This window comes from Thamnophis elegans, chromosome Z, assembly GCF_009769535.1.
Source record: "Thamnophis elegans isolate rThaEle1 chromosome Z, rThaEle1.pri, whole genome shotgun sequence".
Taxonomy (NCBI): domain Eukaryota; kingdom Metazoa; phylum Chordata; class Lepidosauria; order Squamata; family Colubridae; genus Thamnophis; species Thamnophis elegans.
The window spans coordinates 25,391,740-25,410,713 of record NC_045558.1 but is presented as its reverse complement, the minus strand read 5'-3'; the positions used below and the strand labels follow the sequence as shown (position 1 = coordinate 25,410,713).

At 40.7% G+C, this 18,974-nt stretch overlaps 1 protein-coding gene across 1 annotated transcript; it reads right to left on the bottom strand.

Moving 5' to 3' along the window:
• Window positions 1–1,044: 1,044 nt before the first annotated feature.
• SRI (sorcin) lies at window positions 1,045–18,891 on the bottom strand. The gene is made up of 8 exons (XM_032235757.1): window positions 18,748–18,891; window positions 8,859–8,942; window positions 8,222–8,291; window positions 6,101–6,144; window positions 5,192–5,339; window positions 4,249–4,362; window positions 3,313–3,371; window positions 1,045–1,486 (listed from the first exon to the last, which is right to left on the bottom strand). Exons 1-8 carry the CDS (start codon window positions 18,787–18,789, stop codon window positions 1,460–1,462), a joined length of 588 nt encoding a protein of 195 aa, XP_032091648.1. The 5' UTR covers window positions 18,790–18,891; the 3' UTR covers window positions 1,045–1,459.
• Between the last annotated feature and the right edge of the window lie 83 nt (window positions 18,892–18,974).

Sequence of the window (18,974 nt, the reverse complement as noted above, 5' to 3'; positions counted from 1 at the left end):
AATTTTCTTGTTAAATGATCATTGCATTTATTAAGTTAGTAACATAGTTGTTAAATGAATCTGGATTCCCTATTGATTATGCTTGTCAGGTCACAAAAACTGATCACATGAGCCCAGGACACTGCAACTGCCATAAATATGACCCAGTTGTCAAACATCTGAATTTTGATAATGTGACTACTGGGTATGCTACAATGGTCATAAGTTTGAAAATCATGACCATTGTAACATTGGATGCCACTGTAACTTTGAATGGACTTTGTGTGCCGTTGTAACTTTGAACAATCACTTGATGAACTGTTGTAAGTTGAGGACTTTCCTGTACAAATTGTAGTTTCAATGTGGTTCTTTGTAAGAAGTCTAAATCCGTTAAACCTGGTCACCTATCAATCTCTAGGAAGGAAAAGTTTAGGAAAAGTGGAAGGGAATAATTTAAAGAATTTTTCTACTGTAATAATCTTCTACAATAAATCTATTCTTATAAAATAATGTTTTTATAATCAATAGGCTGTAACATTTTAGTCCATATTACTCCTGATGGTACCATTCAATGTATACACAACCAAATATGTCAAGCGAAAGCATTTGTTAAAGCAGTTGTTTATTTAAAACAAAGGATATGTTTTTCAAGAGACACAACATGAAAGTTGTGTTTATTTCAAGGATGGGGAAAAAATCTTTCTAGAGAAAAAATAATGTAGCCAAAATTCTTGTCAACTGCCATTGAAATTCATGATTTGTGCATCAACTTTAATATACCTAGGTGAGGGAACATGTGTTTGAAAACAATAATGAAATGTAGGTAATTATTCTCTCCCTGACCCCCAAAAACTTCCTTGCATGCAGATATGTGATATAGCAGTAGCAGAGTCATGGTAGTGAGGTGGAAAACCATATAAATGGTTAAAATAAAAAAAACTAATCTAAAATGGCAAATGGAACTAAATCAGCTCCCAATTGAGCAGTTTCTATGAAATAAATACCAGAGTAAAATATTAAGACAGCCAACTAAACACTTAGATAAATCTTTTGCTTACTACTTAGAAAGTGATAAACTTTTAGTTTATTCTGAGTTTTAAAAAACTTCGTAGAAATAAACCTCCATCACATTTTATGAATTCATTCCAATACATTCCTATTTTAACTTCCTAGATAGTACTGATAACAAGGCATATTCCAATGTGATCACCTTTAAATGTTACAGGAAAATTAAATGTAAACATGAATAATTTGTTTCCTTTTCTCCTCATGCAAATTATAAATATATAAGGCAGATCCACTCAAACAACATTTATTGTATTTCCTTCTTCCATTAGTTATAAAAACTATAAAACCATATTGATTAATATTTAGAAAATATGCAATTATCACAATTTAGTTACACAGCATATAGGTTTGGCGCAAAGCAAAGTGATGTGGAATGTAGATCCATGCTCATCTGTCAGTCTTCACTCTTGAGTTAGATGCTCATGACACACTGAATGAACTGCCAAAAGAAGAAATTATATCAGGTATAGTTTGTCATCACAATCTTTTTTATGCAAATATCCATTGCAAGATTGCTGTAGTGCAGGGATAGAGGGACTCTATGAATGTTCAGCAGTTCAGACTCTTTATTTCTAAAATTCTGTAATGCTTGATGTGAATTGAAAATTAGGTTTTAAATTAGACTTCAACAATAGATCTTTACAATTACATGGACTTCTCATTTTTAATATTGTAAATCATTTAAAACCAACTGGAGAATATTATGGCGACCACTTAATGGTGTAGTCAATGCAGTGGCACTTTCAAATACCATCTTGCAAATTCTTGGCAAAACCCGTAATTCTTGCCAAGAAAGACTGACGCTCTTTAAGATACTGATATATATTGCCTGACAGCTTATACATCTTTTAATCACTTTGCTAACTACTAGAAATGTACTTGACCTCTTGGAGGAGTGAGGGAGCAAGTTAGGACTTCAATAAGAAGAACTAAGACTCACAGACTAACATCCAGCATGAATCTAGTGCAATCCGGCATGTGACATGAGACAGTCTATTGGAAAATGCCTGACACTAAACCTGAATAGCACATGGCTCAATTGATAGTATTCCCAAGTAACGCTGGAAAGGAGCCCCCCAAAATCCAATATTCAAAAGCTACCAATATATTGAATTATTGCCACTACCGTTTCCCTAAAAATAAGACTGGGTCTTATTGTTTTTTGGGCGCCAACATAAGGGCTTATTTACTAAGGTGTCTTTATTTTTTCTCCATGGTCAGGAGGCCCACTTCTTGTGTTTGCTCAGCAGTGCCATCGCAAGGCAGGGGTGGTAGAGGCGCCTCATAGTCCCTCCATCGGATTATTGGCTTACCTCAGGGCTCCCGCAGTCAGACCACCCACGCCAACACCTGTCTTTCCTTGCAGCTGCAGCCATAACACACCACTTGGCCTCCTGCTCCATTGCAGATGCGAACAAGCAGAAGAAGGGGGCTGGTGGCCACCTGGGCTCCTGCTGCAAAAGGTTGCTATTGCTGCTGCTGCAAGACAGGTATCAGGGCAGGGATGGCCTGGCTGCAGGGGCCCTGAGGTAAGCCAGTGAGGGGCATGTCGAGCCATTTCACACCCTCAGGAGGTGCACTGTGAGCAACCAGATAGAATGGGCGGCTGGCTGGGTATGCAGGCTCTTAAATAGGGCTTATTTTGGGGATACAGCTTATAATTAGGCACAAAAGTAAAAACACATGCAAGGGCTTATTTTTGGGATAGGTCTTATGTTTGGGAAGAGGGTAGCTATAAACTAGTTACTTCCATTCTGGTGCTCCAATCGTATTAACTTCTAGAATTCTCGCCTATTGCCATCAGAAATCTAGGAACTAAAATACACATATGTATGTACCTATTTGGGAAAGACTGATGTAGACTAGGCATTTTAGGGCCACAGGCAACCTCTGACCTTTTGTTCTAATCCAGCCAGGAGTGGCAGCCGTGTGTGTGTGTGTGTGTGTGTGTGTGCGCGTGCAAGAAGAACAGTCTTCCAAAACAGTCCCAATTTTTCATGTGACCCCCTTGGGAAGATTTATTGCCCACTTCTGGTGTAGGCAATAAGGTGTTAGGCTGATCATATTAAGATACCATTATCTGGGAATAGCTTCTAATGAAGGCAGGGGCACAGCTATACGATTTTATAAAAAAGTTCAATGGAAGAAGGGATATCTAATATTAAAACTAATTTCAACAACCAATACCAAAATCACTGTTCATAGCTCTTAAGGAAAAACATATTTTGCATCTCTAGCTGGAAAGACCTATTTAGAACCACTTACATCATCATATTGGAAATTCACCATCCCTTGCTGGGCTGCATCCCTTCTTCGAAAACTATCTGTAAAGAAACAAAATAAAATAAAACAAAATGAATTAGTTGGCAAATCACATGTTAGAAGAAAAAACATAGTCTATTATAACTCTCTGTTTTAGAAAAACCAACTAAAAGTTGACAAACACAAGAAATTGTTTTTTTAACAATAGCAATAGCACTTAGACATATAAAAGTTCACAGTGTTTTAGTCTTCTCTAAGCGGTTTAAAGTCAACCTATTGCCCCCAACAATCTGGGTCCTCATTTTACCAACGTTGGAAGACTGAGTCAGCCATGAGCTGGTGAGGATCGAACCCCTGGCAGTCAGCAGGATTAGCCTGCAATACTGCATTCTAATCACTGTACTACCATGGCCCCGAATCAATGATCTACTTATTAATTTAGGCCCAAGGATTAAAATATTAATAAACAAGTTTCACAACTTGTAAACCCACAAGTTCCAATCCCTTATCAATCAAAAACAAAGATTTCCCTTTCCTAGATTTGATGCTCTTAAAAAAATGTATCAATATGTTTTAACCTGGAAGAAAGATTCAGAAATAGAATAAGATACTTCAAATACTGGAACATTTTCAACGTCATAGAGAAAAACAATTTTGGAGTAAAATTATTAATACAAGATCTGATGAGTTTAAACTACTATGAGATTAAAACTCAGTTGAACATCAAGCAAAATATGATGTTGGGCTAGCCATCCAGAAAAGTCTTCTCATCCAATGATTGAGAAACCTTTTGTTAAAGATGGTTTAAATTTGTTTTCCTAAGATAAATAGTTAGCCCATTTCATCTTACTTTGTGTTTCAGAAAAAAAAACTTTGACTTGATAAAAGGAGAAATTGAATACCAGTCAAATTCAGCAATTATTGTGAAATAAATCATACCAGTAAGAGCTCTGAGTTTTACACAGCAGGCTATATAGTCATCAAAACTGATCTTCCCACGACAGCTGTATCGTTTCACAATTCCATTGATGGCCTGTGGACTCAATCTAAATCCTAAATAAATAAAGGGCACAAAAGAAAGCAAATATGTTGAATATCCTATGTCAGAAATATCCTTTATTGGGTAATGTGTATTCAGGTAGGACAAAAACACAAGATGACTGAAAAAAATAAGTTGGACAGTTACTTTACTGCGAAATAGAAGAGCAATCTCTAGCATCAGTTTTATTCGAAATTGTTTCTAGAAGCCTGAGAACAACAGGAAGTCCTGCAAAATGAGGTTATGAAAGCATAATTGATAACAATCTTTACCAAAAAAAAAAAAAAGGAAGCCTCCAAGGAAACCAAGTGGATATATACAGAACTTCTAAAATGCTAAAAGGAAATGCAATGATGTACAGCTCCAAAAGAATAATTAACAAACAGTCAAGACATGGTTGTTGCTAGAACTATACCAAATCTATTAATATTTCTGGATCTAATTGAAAGTGCTATTCCTATTCAACTCTGTCTTGGTCAGTCGCCTTGTGGAATACTATATTTAGTGCAAAAGGACTACTAACAAATTTTAATGCAGAGAATAATTTCTCTGAAATGATAGAAAGTGAAAGCTGATGATTAATGGTTAAGAGAACGGAGTATATGTTGCTTGCAGAACAGAAGATTGAGAAGAGGTATATTAACAGTTTCTATTACTACAGAAACTACAGAGTTTTACAAGGATTAGACTAGATGAAACTTCCCCAGTCTGATGGAATTTTAATACAAATGGAGAATTCTGGAAGTTTGAAGTCCTGAGAAATCAGAAGAATTACAGGTTAGGGGAGATTTGGGATTCTTCTGTAGCCATTAATCCCAGCCAGACAAAAGCACCACAACTCACCCATAGACAACAATGCTTTTTGCAGCTCCTGAGAATCAACTGTGCCACTGCGGTCTGCATCCACACTCATAAAATGCTGCCTCCAGCCATTCAGTATAGCCCAAAGCTCTTTAAATTCATTGAAGCCCATTGTGCCAGACATGTCTCTCTGGATTATTGTTAAGGATCAAAAACACTAATAGTAAAACAAATGCAAAATACTCTGTATTGTTACAGGATTGTAGCTCTGATAACAAGGGGAGATGATCACTCAGGACTTACTTTTGTGTTGAAAAACCATTGAATTCAACTGCAATTCTTTGCCCATTTTGGAGCAAAATCTATGAAAATCAATTTATTTCTTGTCAACACACACACACTGACAGAGCAAAGGATATCAGTGAAACACTTTAATGGAAAAATAATAGCTAATTTTTTTAAGTATATGGTGAGTCTACTCAATTACCAATGAAACATTGATTTCAAACAGCTTCAATACAACATAATCACACTGGCTATCCCAGAGATAAAAATTTACACGGAGAGAAAAGTTTCTTTATTAAAACTCTTCTGCTATGGACAATTTTACATTCTAGATTTCATACCCTAATCTACAAAATGATCAGAATAAACCTTGGAGGTCTTCTAGTCCAACCTCCTGCTCAGGCAGGAAATCCTATATCATTTTGGACAAATTGTTGTCCAATCTCTTCTTAAAAACCTCCAGTATTCAATCACTCACAAATTCTAAAAGCAAGTGATTAATTGTTCTAATTGTCAGGGAAATTGGGGGGGGGGGGGACAGCTCAGAATATTCTATGTAAAAGCTAAAAGTGATTTCAGCTGCCAAAGTGTCCTCTCCATTACCTGAAAGCATTTCTTCCAATCCACAAATGCATTAGAAAGCGGAATTAGACAAATGAAGGATACATCAAGCATGGAGATCATGAGTCTGCAAGTTTCTAAATTAAAGGCTGTTTTAAAAAAACAGGACAGTAAATAACAAATAAAGATATCAAAACTGTCACTAATTAATGTGTATTATTTGCCTCTGTAATAGGAAAACAATTTTTAAAACAGAGCAACACTTTCCAAAATGCTATGAAATTTCCACCGATCCAAATACAAGTAAAAGATCATTAATAAAATTACTTTATCAAATTGAACTTGACCATTGACTATAGATAATCCATGAGTTATAAATTCACTTAGCGACTATTTCAAATTATGACATTCCCCCCAACTATTTACAACACAGTCCTGAGGTTACTAATGTTGCAGCACCATGGTAGTTGCTCACCCTTACGAATGACTGTAAAGCCACTGAAACATTTGTCCCGCCTATTTCCCCCCCTCCCTGACCCATATCCCCACTGGATCTCCAAGGCACTGGGCCTGTGTAGACCTACTTACCTTGCAAAGATCTAGTGAACTGTGTCCTCTCCAGCCTCTCTGCTGCAGTTTCTTTGCTTGCATCCCTGCAGGTTCTGGTTGTCTTTGTAAACCGTTTTTGGCACCAAGAACCAAAGCTGGGAAAAGTGCATGTAGTACTCCTGGCTCTGTTCTTCACGCCAAAAGCCTTGAGAAAAGCCAGAGAAGCCTCGGAGGCATGAATGGTTGCATCCTGTGGGCTTCAGTCATCTTTGCAAAAAGCTTTTGGCATGAAGAGGGGTGTGCGCATGTTCCTGGCCTCCATTTTTCACGCCAAAAGCTTTTTCACCAAAAGCAAAGACAACCAGAGCCTGCCTAAACGCAATCACTTGCCCACACATGGTTCAGCTGCTTTTCAAGGCTTTTGGCACAAAGAACGATGGCTATCAGTGTGTATGCTCCCTCCCCGCCTCCGTTCTTCGCACCAAAAGCTTTTTGCAAAGACGACTGGAGCCTGAAGGGACTCAGGCAAAGAAACCACAGTAGACAGACTAGAGAGGACACAGTTCGCTTGATCTTCCAAAGGAAATGCCTGTGGAGACCCAGTAGGGCAGAATGGAGGGGGAAAACATGAAATACTGTATCTCAGTGGGGACCTTGGATGGTCAGAAGCACTAGCCTGGTTTCCCACCCTGATGCACCTCATGTGCATCTGAGCATTTGATTAACTAATGCATTGGGTAAATCAGGGAGTGATCAAGTTCAACTGAATTTGTCGGGTTATGAAAGTTACAAATGTAATTGACAGGCTCTATTACATTCGTAAGTTGAGGACTACCAGTACATGGACATGTCTGTTAGGAATATAATCTAACAGTTGGGTTGGCAATATATACATCATGTAACAATACTATTCCTGTTTCTTTAAATCATACTGTGAAATGTGATTGGTTGCTGTTTTTCCTCAATCGGCCATAAGAAGAAGCCAGAATGACTGCTAGCTCTCTGTTTGTTAGATGCTGGGCTGATCTGATCTGAGTGTTTTGGAAGCTGGCTGTTAGAAAGTGCCGTGAGCTATTGTACGTTTTGCAACTGCTAGCAAACTTTGAGTACTGAACTGATTATATGATTCTGGACTATGTTATTTGGATTATCCCTTAACTGAAATACATTGATAACTGACTGTCTTATCCGTGTATGACTTGGACAATTTGATGGACTCTGATACCTCTATTTTCACGAAAGTAAAAGCCTATTTAAACTGCAGTGCCTCTGTATGCTGGCTTGTGTTCTCCAATACAATTCTCACAACACTTCTCTGAACGCACTCGCTCTCACAGCGGAGAGCTTACCTAACAATGTCCATGTTATTTTCACAGCAACATGTGGAAGGGGTTGATTATTGCTTTTTTCCAAAATGCTTTTTTAAACTTTCCAGTCTATTCTACTAACCTGAACTTTCATGGTGTACTTAGATCATAGTATTAATCATATCTGGCCATGTCAAGATAATGAGTTGTGATCTACAATACCCATAATGCCAAACCACTGTCAAGCTAAGCGGGTCACGTGGGAATTCAACTAATTTTTGACTTCTCATTCAAGGATTCTAGTCCATGAAAATTTATATTACAGTTAAAGTCTTATACATAGGAGTGTTATTTAATTTGCTAAACTTACGTTTATAGGAACCAGCAATTCCTGACTGAGTCAGACATTTTTGTAGCTCATCAGCATCTATTTGCCCATCCTTTGAAAACACAAACAATGTCAATCCAGCTTTATTTTCTCATGCCCCAAACATTTCTCCTTTTCCCAACAAGATAGTAGGTATTACGGGATCAAGGACATGATCAGATTGTGACATATGAATGGGGACATTCATATATAGTGCTACTTGGGCATAAAAGAACAAACAGGAATGTTCTCTGTGTCCTTGGCAAGGAAATCTCTGATCCTTGGTTGCAACAATTGTTATACAATTCTTTCCAGTATTCTTTCTTCAATGCAACCATAACAAGTGTAAATTACTGCTTTCCATTCAGATGAATGAATGGTGGAGTGCAGCTGTGAAGATATGCCCACTGAGGAAAAAGTATGCAAAATTAATCAGTTGATAATAAAATAAAGGCAAGACATATATACACTTTAAAAAAAGAGCTATATTGTACGTTCCTTAATCCATTTTTATACTTTGCAAAAGACACATTTTATATTTTGAATAAACATAAGAAACATTGCATAACCAGTTAAAAATTAATTAACAACATATATCTGAATCAGCAATCTTGTTATCATGAGATAGAAAAAATCATACCTGCCCAGCTACTGCAGCAAAATAACCATATAATGGATCTTGAGCCTGACCAGGAAATGCTGGTCCACCTGGAGCACTTCCATACTAGAAATGGAACAAAATACAAGTATTAATTTTTTTACTAACCTAAATTGCATATAACCAAAATACATGAATATTTAAGAAGCATTTAAAACAAATATGGTTTCAATAGACTGACACCCTTCTATGTCTGACTGCATGCATCAACAAATACTTTACATTATCCAGAAAAAGGTCAATTTAATCCATCAGAATGCAGAATAACGGGAAAGGCTCATGGGAGTCTTTTAATCCAACCCCCTGATGAAGCCTATACCAGTCCAGATAAATGGATGTCCAATCCCTTCTTTAGAATCCCTAGTGATGGAGCACCCTCAATTTCTAAAGCAACCCATGTTCTGGAGGCAATCAATGTTTCCTTTGGTACTTTATATACTGTATGGTGTTGGAAAACAAGACGGTGGCATGGATGGTTGCTCTGCATAACAGTGACTCCCCCCTGCTGAGAGACTATAATAGGTTTATGGCAGCCCTGAGAAAATGCTTTGATGACCCACTCATCGAGCGAAAGGCCAGAACCAAAATGAAAACCAGGGAAAGAATCCAGTGGCTGAATACATCCAAGAGTTTCATGAATTCAGCGAATTGTCGCTCCAAGATTAGCCCAAACCCCCCTGCTGCGGAGGAGAGGAAGCCAGCTAAACAACCTGGGAAACAGAAGAACATTGCTATGAAAGGGGTGGATCCAGTTGCAGAATTCCCTCCCATTCTGAGGGAAGAAGAACCCTTCTCTCCTTCAGGGGAAAGTGAAATTGATTCTGATGACGACCATCTGGTAAGTTCGCGATCGGACCCCATGACCATCCCAGTAGAACAGTGCCCTCTACTGGCAGCCAAGCAAAAATCCTGGCCCTTTTAGACTCTGGATGCACACGTTGCATTATTAGTCCAGAAGTGATGGAAAAAATGGGCTTAAGTCTGAGAACTTTGAAAGTCCCCATCGCCTTTTGCCAGCTGGATGGGTCAGTAGCTGGGGGGGGGCTCCTGCCCATTTTGTGATTGAACCAATAGATATATGGATGGGGGATGACCAAGAAACTTTAAGTTTCATTGTTGCACCTGGGATGGATCGGCCTCTCATACTGGGTTTACTCTGGTTATGAAGATGGAACCCACACATCAACTGGAGGAATGGGTGGTTGCGCATCCAATTGCTAAACTCCCATAGGAAGAAGGGTTTCCAACATAGCTAATGCTGAATCTAATCTGGCAGCTGCGGTGCAGGAAAAAATTGAGGGAGGGGCGAGAAAATCCCAAAAGAATACTGGGACCTAAATGATGTTTTCAGAGAAAAATCTTCTGATAAATTACCCCCCCACACACACACTGCATGACGGATTGCAGCATTGAGATCCTCCCAGGAGTAAACTCCCAAAATCCCAGATTTACTTGATGACCCCATGCGAAATGGAGGAATTATGGAAGTTTATTGTCAAAAATTTGGAGAGGGGGTTTATAGAACCTGCTAGGCCACGGGTGGCCTCTCCTTTATTGTTTCTCTAAGAAAAGAAAGATGGCTCTTTTTGTCTACGTCAACTACAAAAACCTCAACAGTATTTGCATAGAAAATGTATACCCTTTCCCGCTAATGAAGGACATGTTGGCCCAATTGGGTAAAGGGAAACTCTTCACGAAATTGGACCTAAGAGAGGCCTATTAGAGTCAGAATCAAAGAGGGAGATGAATGGAAAACTGCTTTCAACTGTCCTTTGGGATGTTTTCAATTCAGGGTACTCCCTCTTGATCTGCAGGGGGCGCCAGCAGTTTTCATGCAATTAATAAACAAAGTTTTATATGAACACCTGTAAAAAGGTGTGATGGTCTACCTTGACGACATCCTTATCTACATGGAAACACGTGATGAACACGTGACTTTAGTGCGATCAGTACTCAAGAAACTCTGGGTAGCTGAACTTTACGCCCAATTGTTTAATTTTAATTTCATTAAGAGAAGATTGATTACCTTGGCTACTATATCTCCCATAATGGCATCGAGATGGGTGCGGCAAAAGTCCAGGCTGTCACTGAGTGGGCATCTCCTCGCACCCGCAAACAATTACAACTTTTTTTGGGATTTGCGAATTTTTATCGTCAATTTATTCCCTCATTCACCAGCATTGCTCTGCCCATTACAAATCTCCTAAAATCTAAAGGGGAGGCCAAACTCAGACCGGGTAAGTCTTTGAATTGGACTAAAGCGACTCTTTGCAGCTGAATCTATTTTGAAACACACGGATATGGAGGCACCATTTATCGTTCAAGGTGATGCCAGTGATGTGGCGGTGGGGGCAATATTACTTCAAATAAACGCTGATGGAAAATTGCGGCTATGTGCCTACACCTCATGTAAGCTTAGAGAGACAAAGAGGAGATGGGCTATATGGGAAAAGGAAGCTTTTGCTGTCAGATGGGTTTTGATGACCTGGCGACATTTCCTAGAAGGGGCAAAACACCCTTTTGAAGTATGGACTGATTATAAAAATTTGGAGGCATTGAAAACCCTGCATAAAAACAGGTGTGTTGGGCATAACACTTCAACTGTTTCAACTTTACCCTCAAGTACATTCCGGGGGTAGGGGAGAACTTCATGTCTGATGCCTTGTCTAGGCTTCCCCAGTACAACAGCTCTAAGCTGAGCATTGTTCACCCACTCATCCCAGCAAAAAGTCTGGCTGTCCCGGTGGTTACTAGGAGCCAAGGCACAGCAAATTTAGAGGTCACTACAGACCTAATGTACAAACTCAAGGAAGGCCTTGAGTCCAATGACTGGTTCAAGGAACATTCAAACGAATGCACCATGAAAGATGGACTGGCTTGGGTAGGAGCTAAATTGTATGTTCCTGCTGACCTGAAACCTATTCTTCAACGGACCCAAGATTCGAGAATGGTGGACCATTTTGGATCTGTAAAGACTTTGCATCTGATTAAGAGGCAATTTTGGTGGCCTTCATTGAAAAAAGACATTGAGTACTACAGCCAGTTGCAGCCGCAAAATGACCACCGGGGAAGCCCCAGGGCTTTCTCCAAAGTGTGGTCCGCCCTGAGGCCCCATGGAAGGAGATATCGATGGACTTCATTGCTGAATTGCCAGAGAGTCTAGGAAATACCGTGATTTGGGTTATCACCAATCTGTTTTCCAAACAAGTTCATTTTGTATTCTGTTCCAAAATCCCATCAGCTAAGTCATTAGCTAAGTTATTTATTTCACATGTGTATCGGTTACATGGAGTGCCTGAACGCATACTTTTGGATAGGGGGATCCAATTAACCTCCCTCTTTTGGAAGGAGTTTCTGAAATTAAATTGGCTCCACCCACCATATTCAGATTAATGGGGCTTGTGAACAGACTAATTCTGTTTTGGAACAGTACCTCCGGTGTTTCATTAATTATCAGCAAGATAATTGGGCTGAACGGTTACCACATGCTGAGGTGGCGTACAGTAACTCTGTGCACAGCAGTACCGGCTTGACCCCATTTAGATTTGTGTTTGGGCAAGACTTTGTACCAATTCTTGAGTTACGTCAAGAGAAACCACAAATTCTGTCCCTCTCCGAGTGGATCAACTTCGCCAATTTTGGCCCATGACCCGCAAGGCGTTGGAGGCTGCTCACCAGGCGCACAAGAAACAGGCTGATAAAAAGAGGGGGAAGCCAAAAGAGTACAAATGGGGGATCAAGAGTTTTTGTCCACGTTTCTGCAAACCACCCAAAAATAAAAAAAAACCTGGGATCTAAGTATGTCGGTCCATTCCCTATTGTGAAAATCATAAATCATGTTTCTGTACGATTGGAGTTGCCAAAGAATCTTAGGCAGATTTATCCTGTGTTTCATGTGAACCTGTTGAAACCAGAGCACACTTTTTCATTTCGTCCACCTCAACCTGCACCCCCAGCTCCTCTTCTTATTGAGGGAGAGCAGCATTTTGAAGTTAAAGAAATCTTGGACTCGTAGACTTTTACAGAAGTTCTATGCCAAGTGCCCTGATAAGCGTTGATGTTATTTGAAATGTACATATTTTATGTTGTCTTTTCTATTATTTTAGTTTTTCTTGCAGGGCTGACTTCTCTTCCTGAAGGAGGGCCTCCTGTCAGCATCTGTTTTGCTATTCGCTTTTGGCTGCCATTGAAACGGGGAGGCTGGTATTTGGGAGGGGAAGTTTTGGTACAGGAGAGATTGTTAAGAGGGAGTTTTGTTCTCACCTTCTACTGCGCATGCTGATGGCTGGGAGTTGGCCAAGGCTAACCGTCCTGCATACCAACCTGATGATGCTTCTTGGAGATGCAACCCGCATGACACCTGAAGGATTTGCAGATTGGACAATGGGATGGGGGCTTGGGAGAGACGACATTTTCATGAGAGCAGGTCTGAAAGAGAAGCTGATTCCCTGATCTAGAAGAGAGACCTGCAGAATACCTGTCTCGCCCAAGGGGGGCTCTGGGGGAAGACAGTGGAGGTGATCAGGATGGGGAGCCAATCTCCTCCCATTAGTCTGCATAAAGTTGCAGGCAGCCCCCGATCAGACGATCTCTCTGGCGGACACTTGCTGTACCTGAACTAGTAGTTGTTGGAACCACCACGAAAGGACTTCCGAAAGGAGCCCTGGTGTTGTTGCTTGCCACGGGACCCAAAGGTGTTCCTGTCTTGGCCCCTATCACTAGATTGATTGTAGGACCTCTAATAGGAAAAAGAGGTAGAAGCCTGAGCGTTATCCTGGCCCCAAAAGGCCTGTTTCCTGAAGGAACCAGAGCCCTTCCTCTCATTCTTTTTGTGAGTAGAGGGAAGGATTTTTCATTTATCCTGTCTCTATCAAAAAATTTTCTAAGGAATCTCCAAAGAGATTCCCCCCTTTGAATGGGGCTGAGGCCAGCTTCCACTTAGCTTTCATTTCCACCTGCCAGTGGTGGAGCCATAGCAGGTGGCGTGAGGTCACATTGGAAGCCAGCGCTCTAGAGGCGAACTTCGCCACATTCAAGGAGGCATCCGCGGAATATTCCACAGCTGTAATGATCTTATTTAGATCATGACCCCACCGAGATCTCTCCGAGGGAGGCTTAGATCTCAACTGCCGTAACCAGAGTAAGGATGCCCTTGTGAAGAAGGAAGTGGAAGTTGATGCCTTAATGGCTCAGGCAGCTGCCTGATGAGTCTTATGACAGGCTTTTGTTCTCCGCTTTAAGATCATCTAAAAGGTCTGCCGGTAGGGTTGAGTTGGAAGTCAAGGACACCGCCGGGGCATCCACTTCTGGCAATTTCAAAATGTCCTCCATTTTAGATTCTAAGGAGTAAAGTTTTTCTCCCCCCACTGGGATTGGCCAATGTTCCTGGCTGTGCCCACTGGCTGCACAACATCCATGAACAGGTCAGGGACCAGAATGAGTTCCAGATCCGGAGCGTTCTCCTTAAATAGTCCCTCCTTAGGGTCCTGGGAAGTAGAGGGTACAGACTTATCCTTAGGTTTAGCTGGGCCTAGCTCTGTGGAAGCCCTGGCCTTATGCAGAATAGCCTTAAACAAAGACACTTTGAAGAGGCCAGTGAAAGCAGGCTTATCGGGGGGCATATCCTCATCCTCCAATAATTCAAACTCATCTGCATTCTCCTCCTCCATTGTAACAGAGGTACCATGAGAATTGGGCGGCCATTAAAAAGTGCGCGAAAAGGTTGCTTCCAAAATGGCCACCGCGCTCGTCAGAGCCTCAGAGACACCGTCACATCACCTGGATTCTCTGATGCCGTTCCCGCACCCACCAGTAGCTGCTGGTCAAGTGGTCTCTGCTATCTCGACCGCTGTGTGCGACCAGCAGCAGGTCGAGTTTCCAACATTTACCTCAGCAAGCTTTTTAAAGAAAATAAACTTCAAGGAATGTTCTAACCTTATTCTACCTGAACAGACTACTCTAAGAAAATAAAAAATCCTAAATCTACTGTGAATTATTTGGAGAGTTCCAGTCTATCTGTCAAAGGACTGAGTAGCTCCCCAAATTTTGTCTTAACGGGCGGACTGAGTTTTTAAACTGCCCTCAATGAGGGAAAGGGGGTGTGGTCAAAGAAAAATCTACTCAGTCCTGGAGCAGATAGACTGTATTTAACCCATGCTTGGACTCTCCAAGCAGCGCACAAGAGAATGCTTATTCAGTGTATAAAACACACTCGATTTTCATCCTTTTTTTTTTTAGACCAGTATAACCCAAAGCCTCTCATTTCTATAACAAATGCACACATTTTGTAATTGGCACATATTAGGCCTTTCAGTTATATGAATCTTGAGATGGAAAGAAAATATTTTTCATCAAAAGGGAAAAAACCCAGAGGACTAGAATCCAAGAGAAAAATACTTAGCTGGTTTTAGGAAACTAGAGCCCTGATATCTGTAAAATATTCCTGAATATAGGTAGTCCCTGACTTACAACAGTTCATTTATTGACAGTTCAATGGCAGTGAAAACTGTGACTTATGACCACAAATCGTAAACTGGGGAAAATGTCACCTAACAAATGTCTCATTTAACAATAAAAATTTGGACTCAATTATGGTGATAAATCAAGGACTACCTGTAAAAGGTAAAGGTTCCCCTTGTACATATGTGCTAGTCATTCCCAACTGCATTTCAAAGCCGAAGAGCCAGTGCTGTCCGAAGATGTCTCTGTTGTCATGTGGCCAGCATGACTAAACACTGAAGGTGCACAGAACACTGTTACCTTCCCACCAAAGGTGGTCCCTATTTTTCTACTTGCATTTTTATTTGTTTTCGAACTGCTAGGTTTGCAGAAGCTGGTACAAGTAACGGGAACTCACTCTCTTACACAGTGGTAGGGATTCGAAGTGCCGGCCTTTCTGATCAACAAGCTCATCATCTTAGCCACTGAGCCACCATGTCCCCTGGACTACCTGTACATACCTTAAAGTTGCTGAATAACTGGCTGTTAATCGCACTAAGGTCCATTTCTTTTAACAACACTTTGTTGAAATAGCCATGGTGCTGGCTTCATATCCTATATCAGTGATGGCGAACCTTTTTGGCTCGCATGCCATAAGAGGGGGCAGTGCAGAAGGGCGGTCGTGTATGGGCGTGCTGCACACATAATGCAATGTGCAACCTCTCCAGTGTGCATGTGCACACTGCAGGCCCTTCCCCCATTTTTTGCATGTTTTTTTCACCCTCCCCAGGCTCCAGAGGCTTTATAGAAGCTTGCGGAGGGCGAGATCAGCCTCCATGCCAGAAGCCCTCTGGAGGCTTCAGGGACCTTTAGGCGGCTTCCCTGAAGCCTCCAGAGCAGTCAAAACGATCCTCTGAGCAAACTGGAAGTCCATTCTCGAACTTCCAGTTTGCCCGTAGGGCTGGTTCTTTGCGTTCCTAAGGCTTCAGGGAATCTCAGGGCCTCCGGGAAGGCTCTTTTTGCCCTCCCCACGCTCCTATAAAACTTCTGGAGCCCGGAGAGCGTGAAAAATGGCTTTTAAAAATGGTGAACTCAGCTGGCCAGAATGTGCATGCGCGCTGGCCAGCTAGCAGAGCAGCGCCTCGCATGCCCTGACAAATGGCTCCACGTGCCACCTGTGGCACGCGTGCCATAGGTTTGCCATCACTGCCCTATATTAAATTGTGACCATGATTTTACCAACCAAAATTAGGTTGTCTCATCACACTAAGCCAAAAGTAAGCAAACCATAATAGTTTAGTAAAATAGGTAAGGAGGAACAAAAATTCAACTCATGTACCCTTTGATTGTAATAAGCTAGGATTATCCTGAAACAAATCTCTTAGCAGAGCTGTTTGTTTTATACAAGGAAATGCCTTCTTTGTTTAGCAAATCTATTCATTAAATATGTTCCAAATGTCATAAGTTGGTAAAAGGAAGTAAGTAGGCATATACAAATTCACTGAGTTGCCATAGTGAAAGATTTTAAAAATGCACCTGACATTCACACTGGCTTTTTACTTGTGAAAGGACGAAGATCACTTTGCCAGCAATTGGTAACCGCCCCTCTGCCTATATGAACTCATAAATCAATAAATCCTTTGCAACATTCATAGTTTTAAATACTAGATTTTACGCAGTACAGTAAGGCAGAATTCAGCCTTACATGTTTGCCCAAGATTAATTTAAGAAATTATAGGTGCACGTTTAATATGGATATATTTGTATTTAATTTAATCATAATTATTTTTCTTATTGAAAAATTATATTATAAAAATTTGCAATGGTTTGGGCTAGGAAGAGACTACTGGCAACCAAGTATTTCTAAAGGGCAGCTTGGTGGTTAAGTCAACTTTTCTTCTGATATGCAGTTCAATTTTTATGCAGGAAAAAAGCTAAAGCTACAAAAAACGGATCACCAAAATAAAGACTAAATGTAAAATTTTTGATAGTAAATTGGGTAAAGGAGACACTTAAAAAAACTTATTTATATTCACCATTTTTTTTTTGCTTTCTCTTTTTATATAGTCATAAGTGATATATTGTCACTTAACAATATTTTCAGAACCATACATTAAATGTAGCTCTCACTTCTCTTGCCTCCCCAGAAGCATCAGGGTTATTTAGAAGTTAGTCCATTAAAAAATCAAATTAGATCAGGAACACTAAATGTCCCCTCCCAGCCATAAAGCTGACTTGGGCCTTGAACAAAATCTTGTAATTCAAGTTCAATTTCTACAGAATTACTAGAAGATCAATCACAGGGAGGTAACGATGACATGGTTCATTGCACTGATCTGTTTCAGGAAAGGATATTTGCACAATAACAACGGAAAGTTGATGCAACCCAAGTGTGAAACAGAAGTTCAATTGGGCAAGCAGAGATACCTTGGATATTTAAAATCTAGTTTTTTTTTTAATTCAGATGATGGTTTTCTTTTTAAAACAACCCTATATAAGTGTGGAAGCTGGACTAACTTGAGGATTGACATCCTGTCTACATGAGTTCTATTTCAAACACGTGCAGCTGAAATCATACAGCCATTAAGATAATACAATTCAAACCATCTTATTCCATATTTTAGAGTACTATTATGCAAATAGAATAATCTACTTCTTTGCAATACTATGCAAATTACACCATAAATAAAATCTTGAGGATCCCAATGCAAAGAAAGTGCATTCATTTAAATCTTGATAAGTTAATAGTTTGGTACACAAAGAAATTAAAATTAATTCGTTAAAACACACTGGATCTGCGTCGAAGTCAAGATTCAGGGTTGCCTTTTGTTTAGGTTTAGGAAATTACACGGTATGAGCTCTATAGATACCTTGCTTCTCCCTTAGCTAGCAGCCTCTAGAAATTGCACAATAGTCTATCTTAAGGCCTTGCCCTCAAACACAACAGTTGTAGCTTAATATATCGATCCATTTACTGGATGCTAGGTACTGGTTACCGAGCAACCAATAGCTTGCTGGATAAACCAAGATCCAGGAAAATATGGTTTAGCGTAAATGTGCAAACCCGATCAGGTGTACTGACGATTACTGGCAGAGCCTGTGGAATTTTACAGAGGGCGGAGGCTTTTTCGAGTCTTCCTGTAAATCGAAAGCGGGACTTTCTAAGCGGCCATCGCGCGTGGTTCTGGCTTTGCAAATTCCACCGGACACCCCCCCCCCCCGCATCAAGTCAGTTCCCGCTGGAGGGCCCGTCAAAGCGGCTTTCTGACTCCGGCTTAATTCAGAGAGGTTTTTCCTCCTCCCTTCGCGGTTCCATCTTCCACATCCCTCTAGCTAATGTAACCCAGGCAAACCGCTTTCAACAAGCGAAGTCAAACCGTTCCCCCGAGGGCGCCAAAAGGAGGGTCCGGGGAGGCGCTTCAAGATGCCTTACCCCTCCCTGGTAATAGCCGCCTCCGGGACCAGAATACGCCATCGTCTGCAATTAGTTACTCTTCACAAACCACCGGCAACCTCACTGTGACCTCTCGACGCTGTCCAAAACCGGAGGAAGTCCGGATCAAACCATTGGCACGAAAGGAAGGGATTGGAAAACGTTTCTCCGAGGGGAAACTGCGAGGGGCGCTGCGTTTCCGGCCATAGATTTGCCCTTCGGTCTCG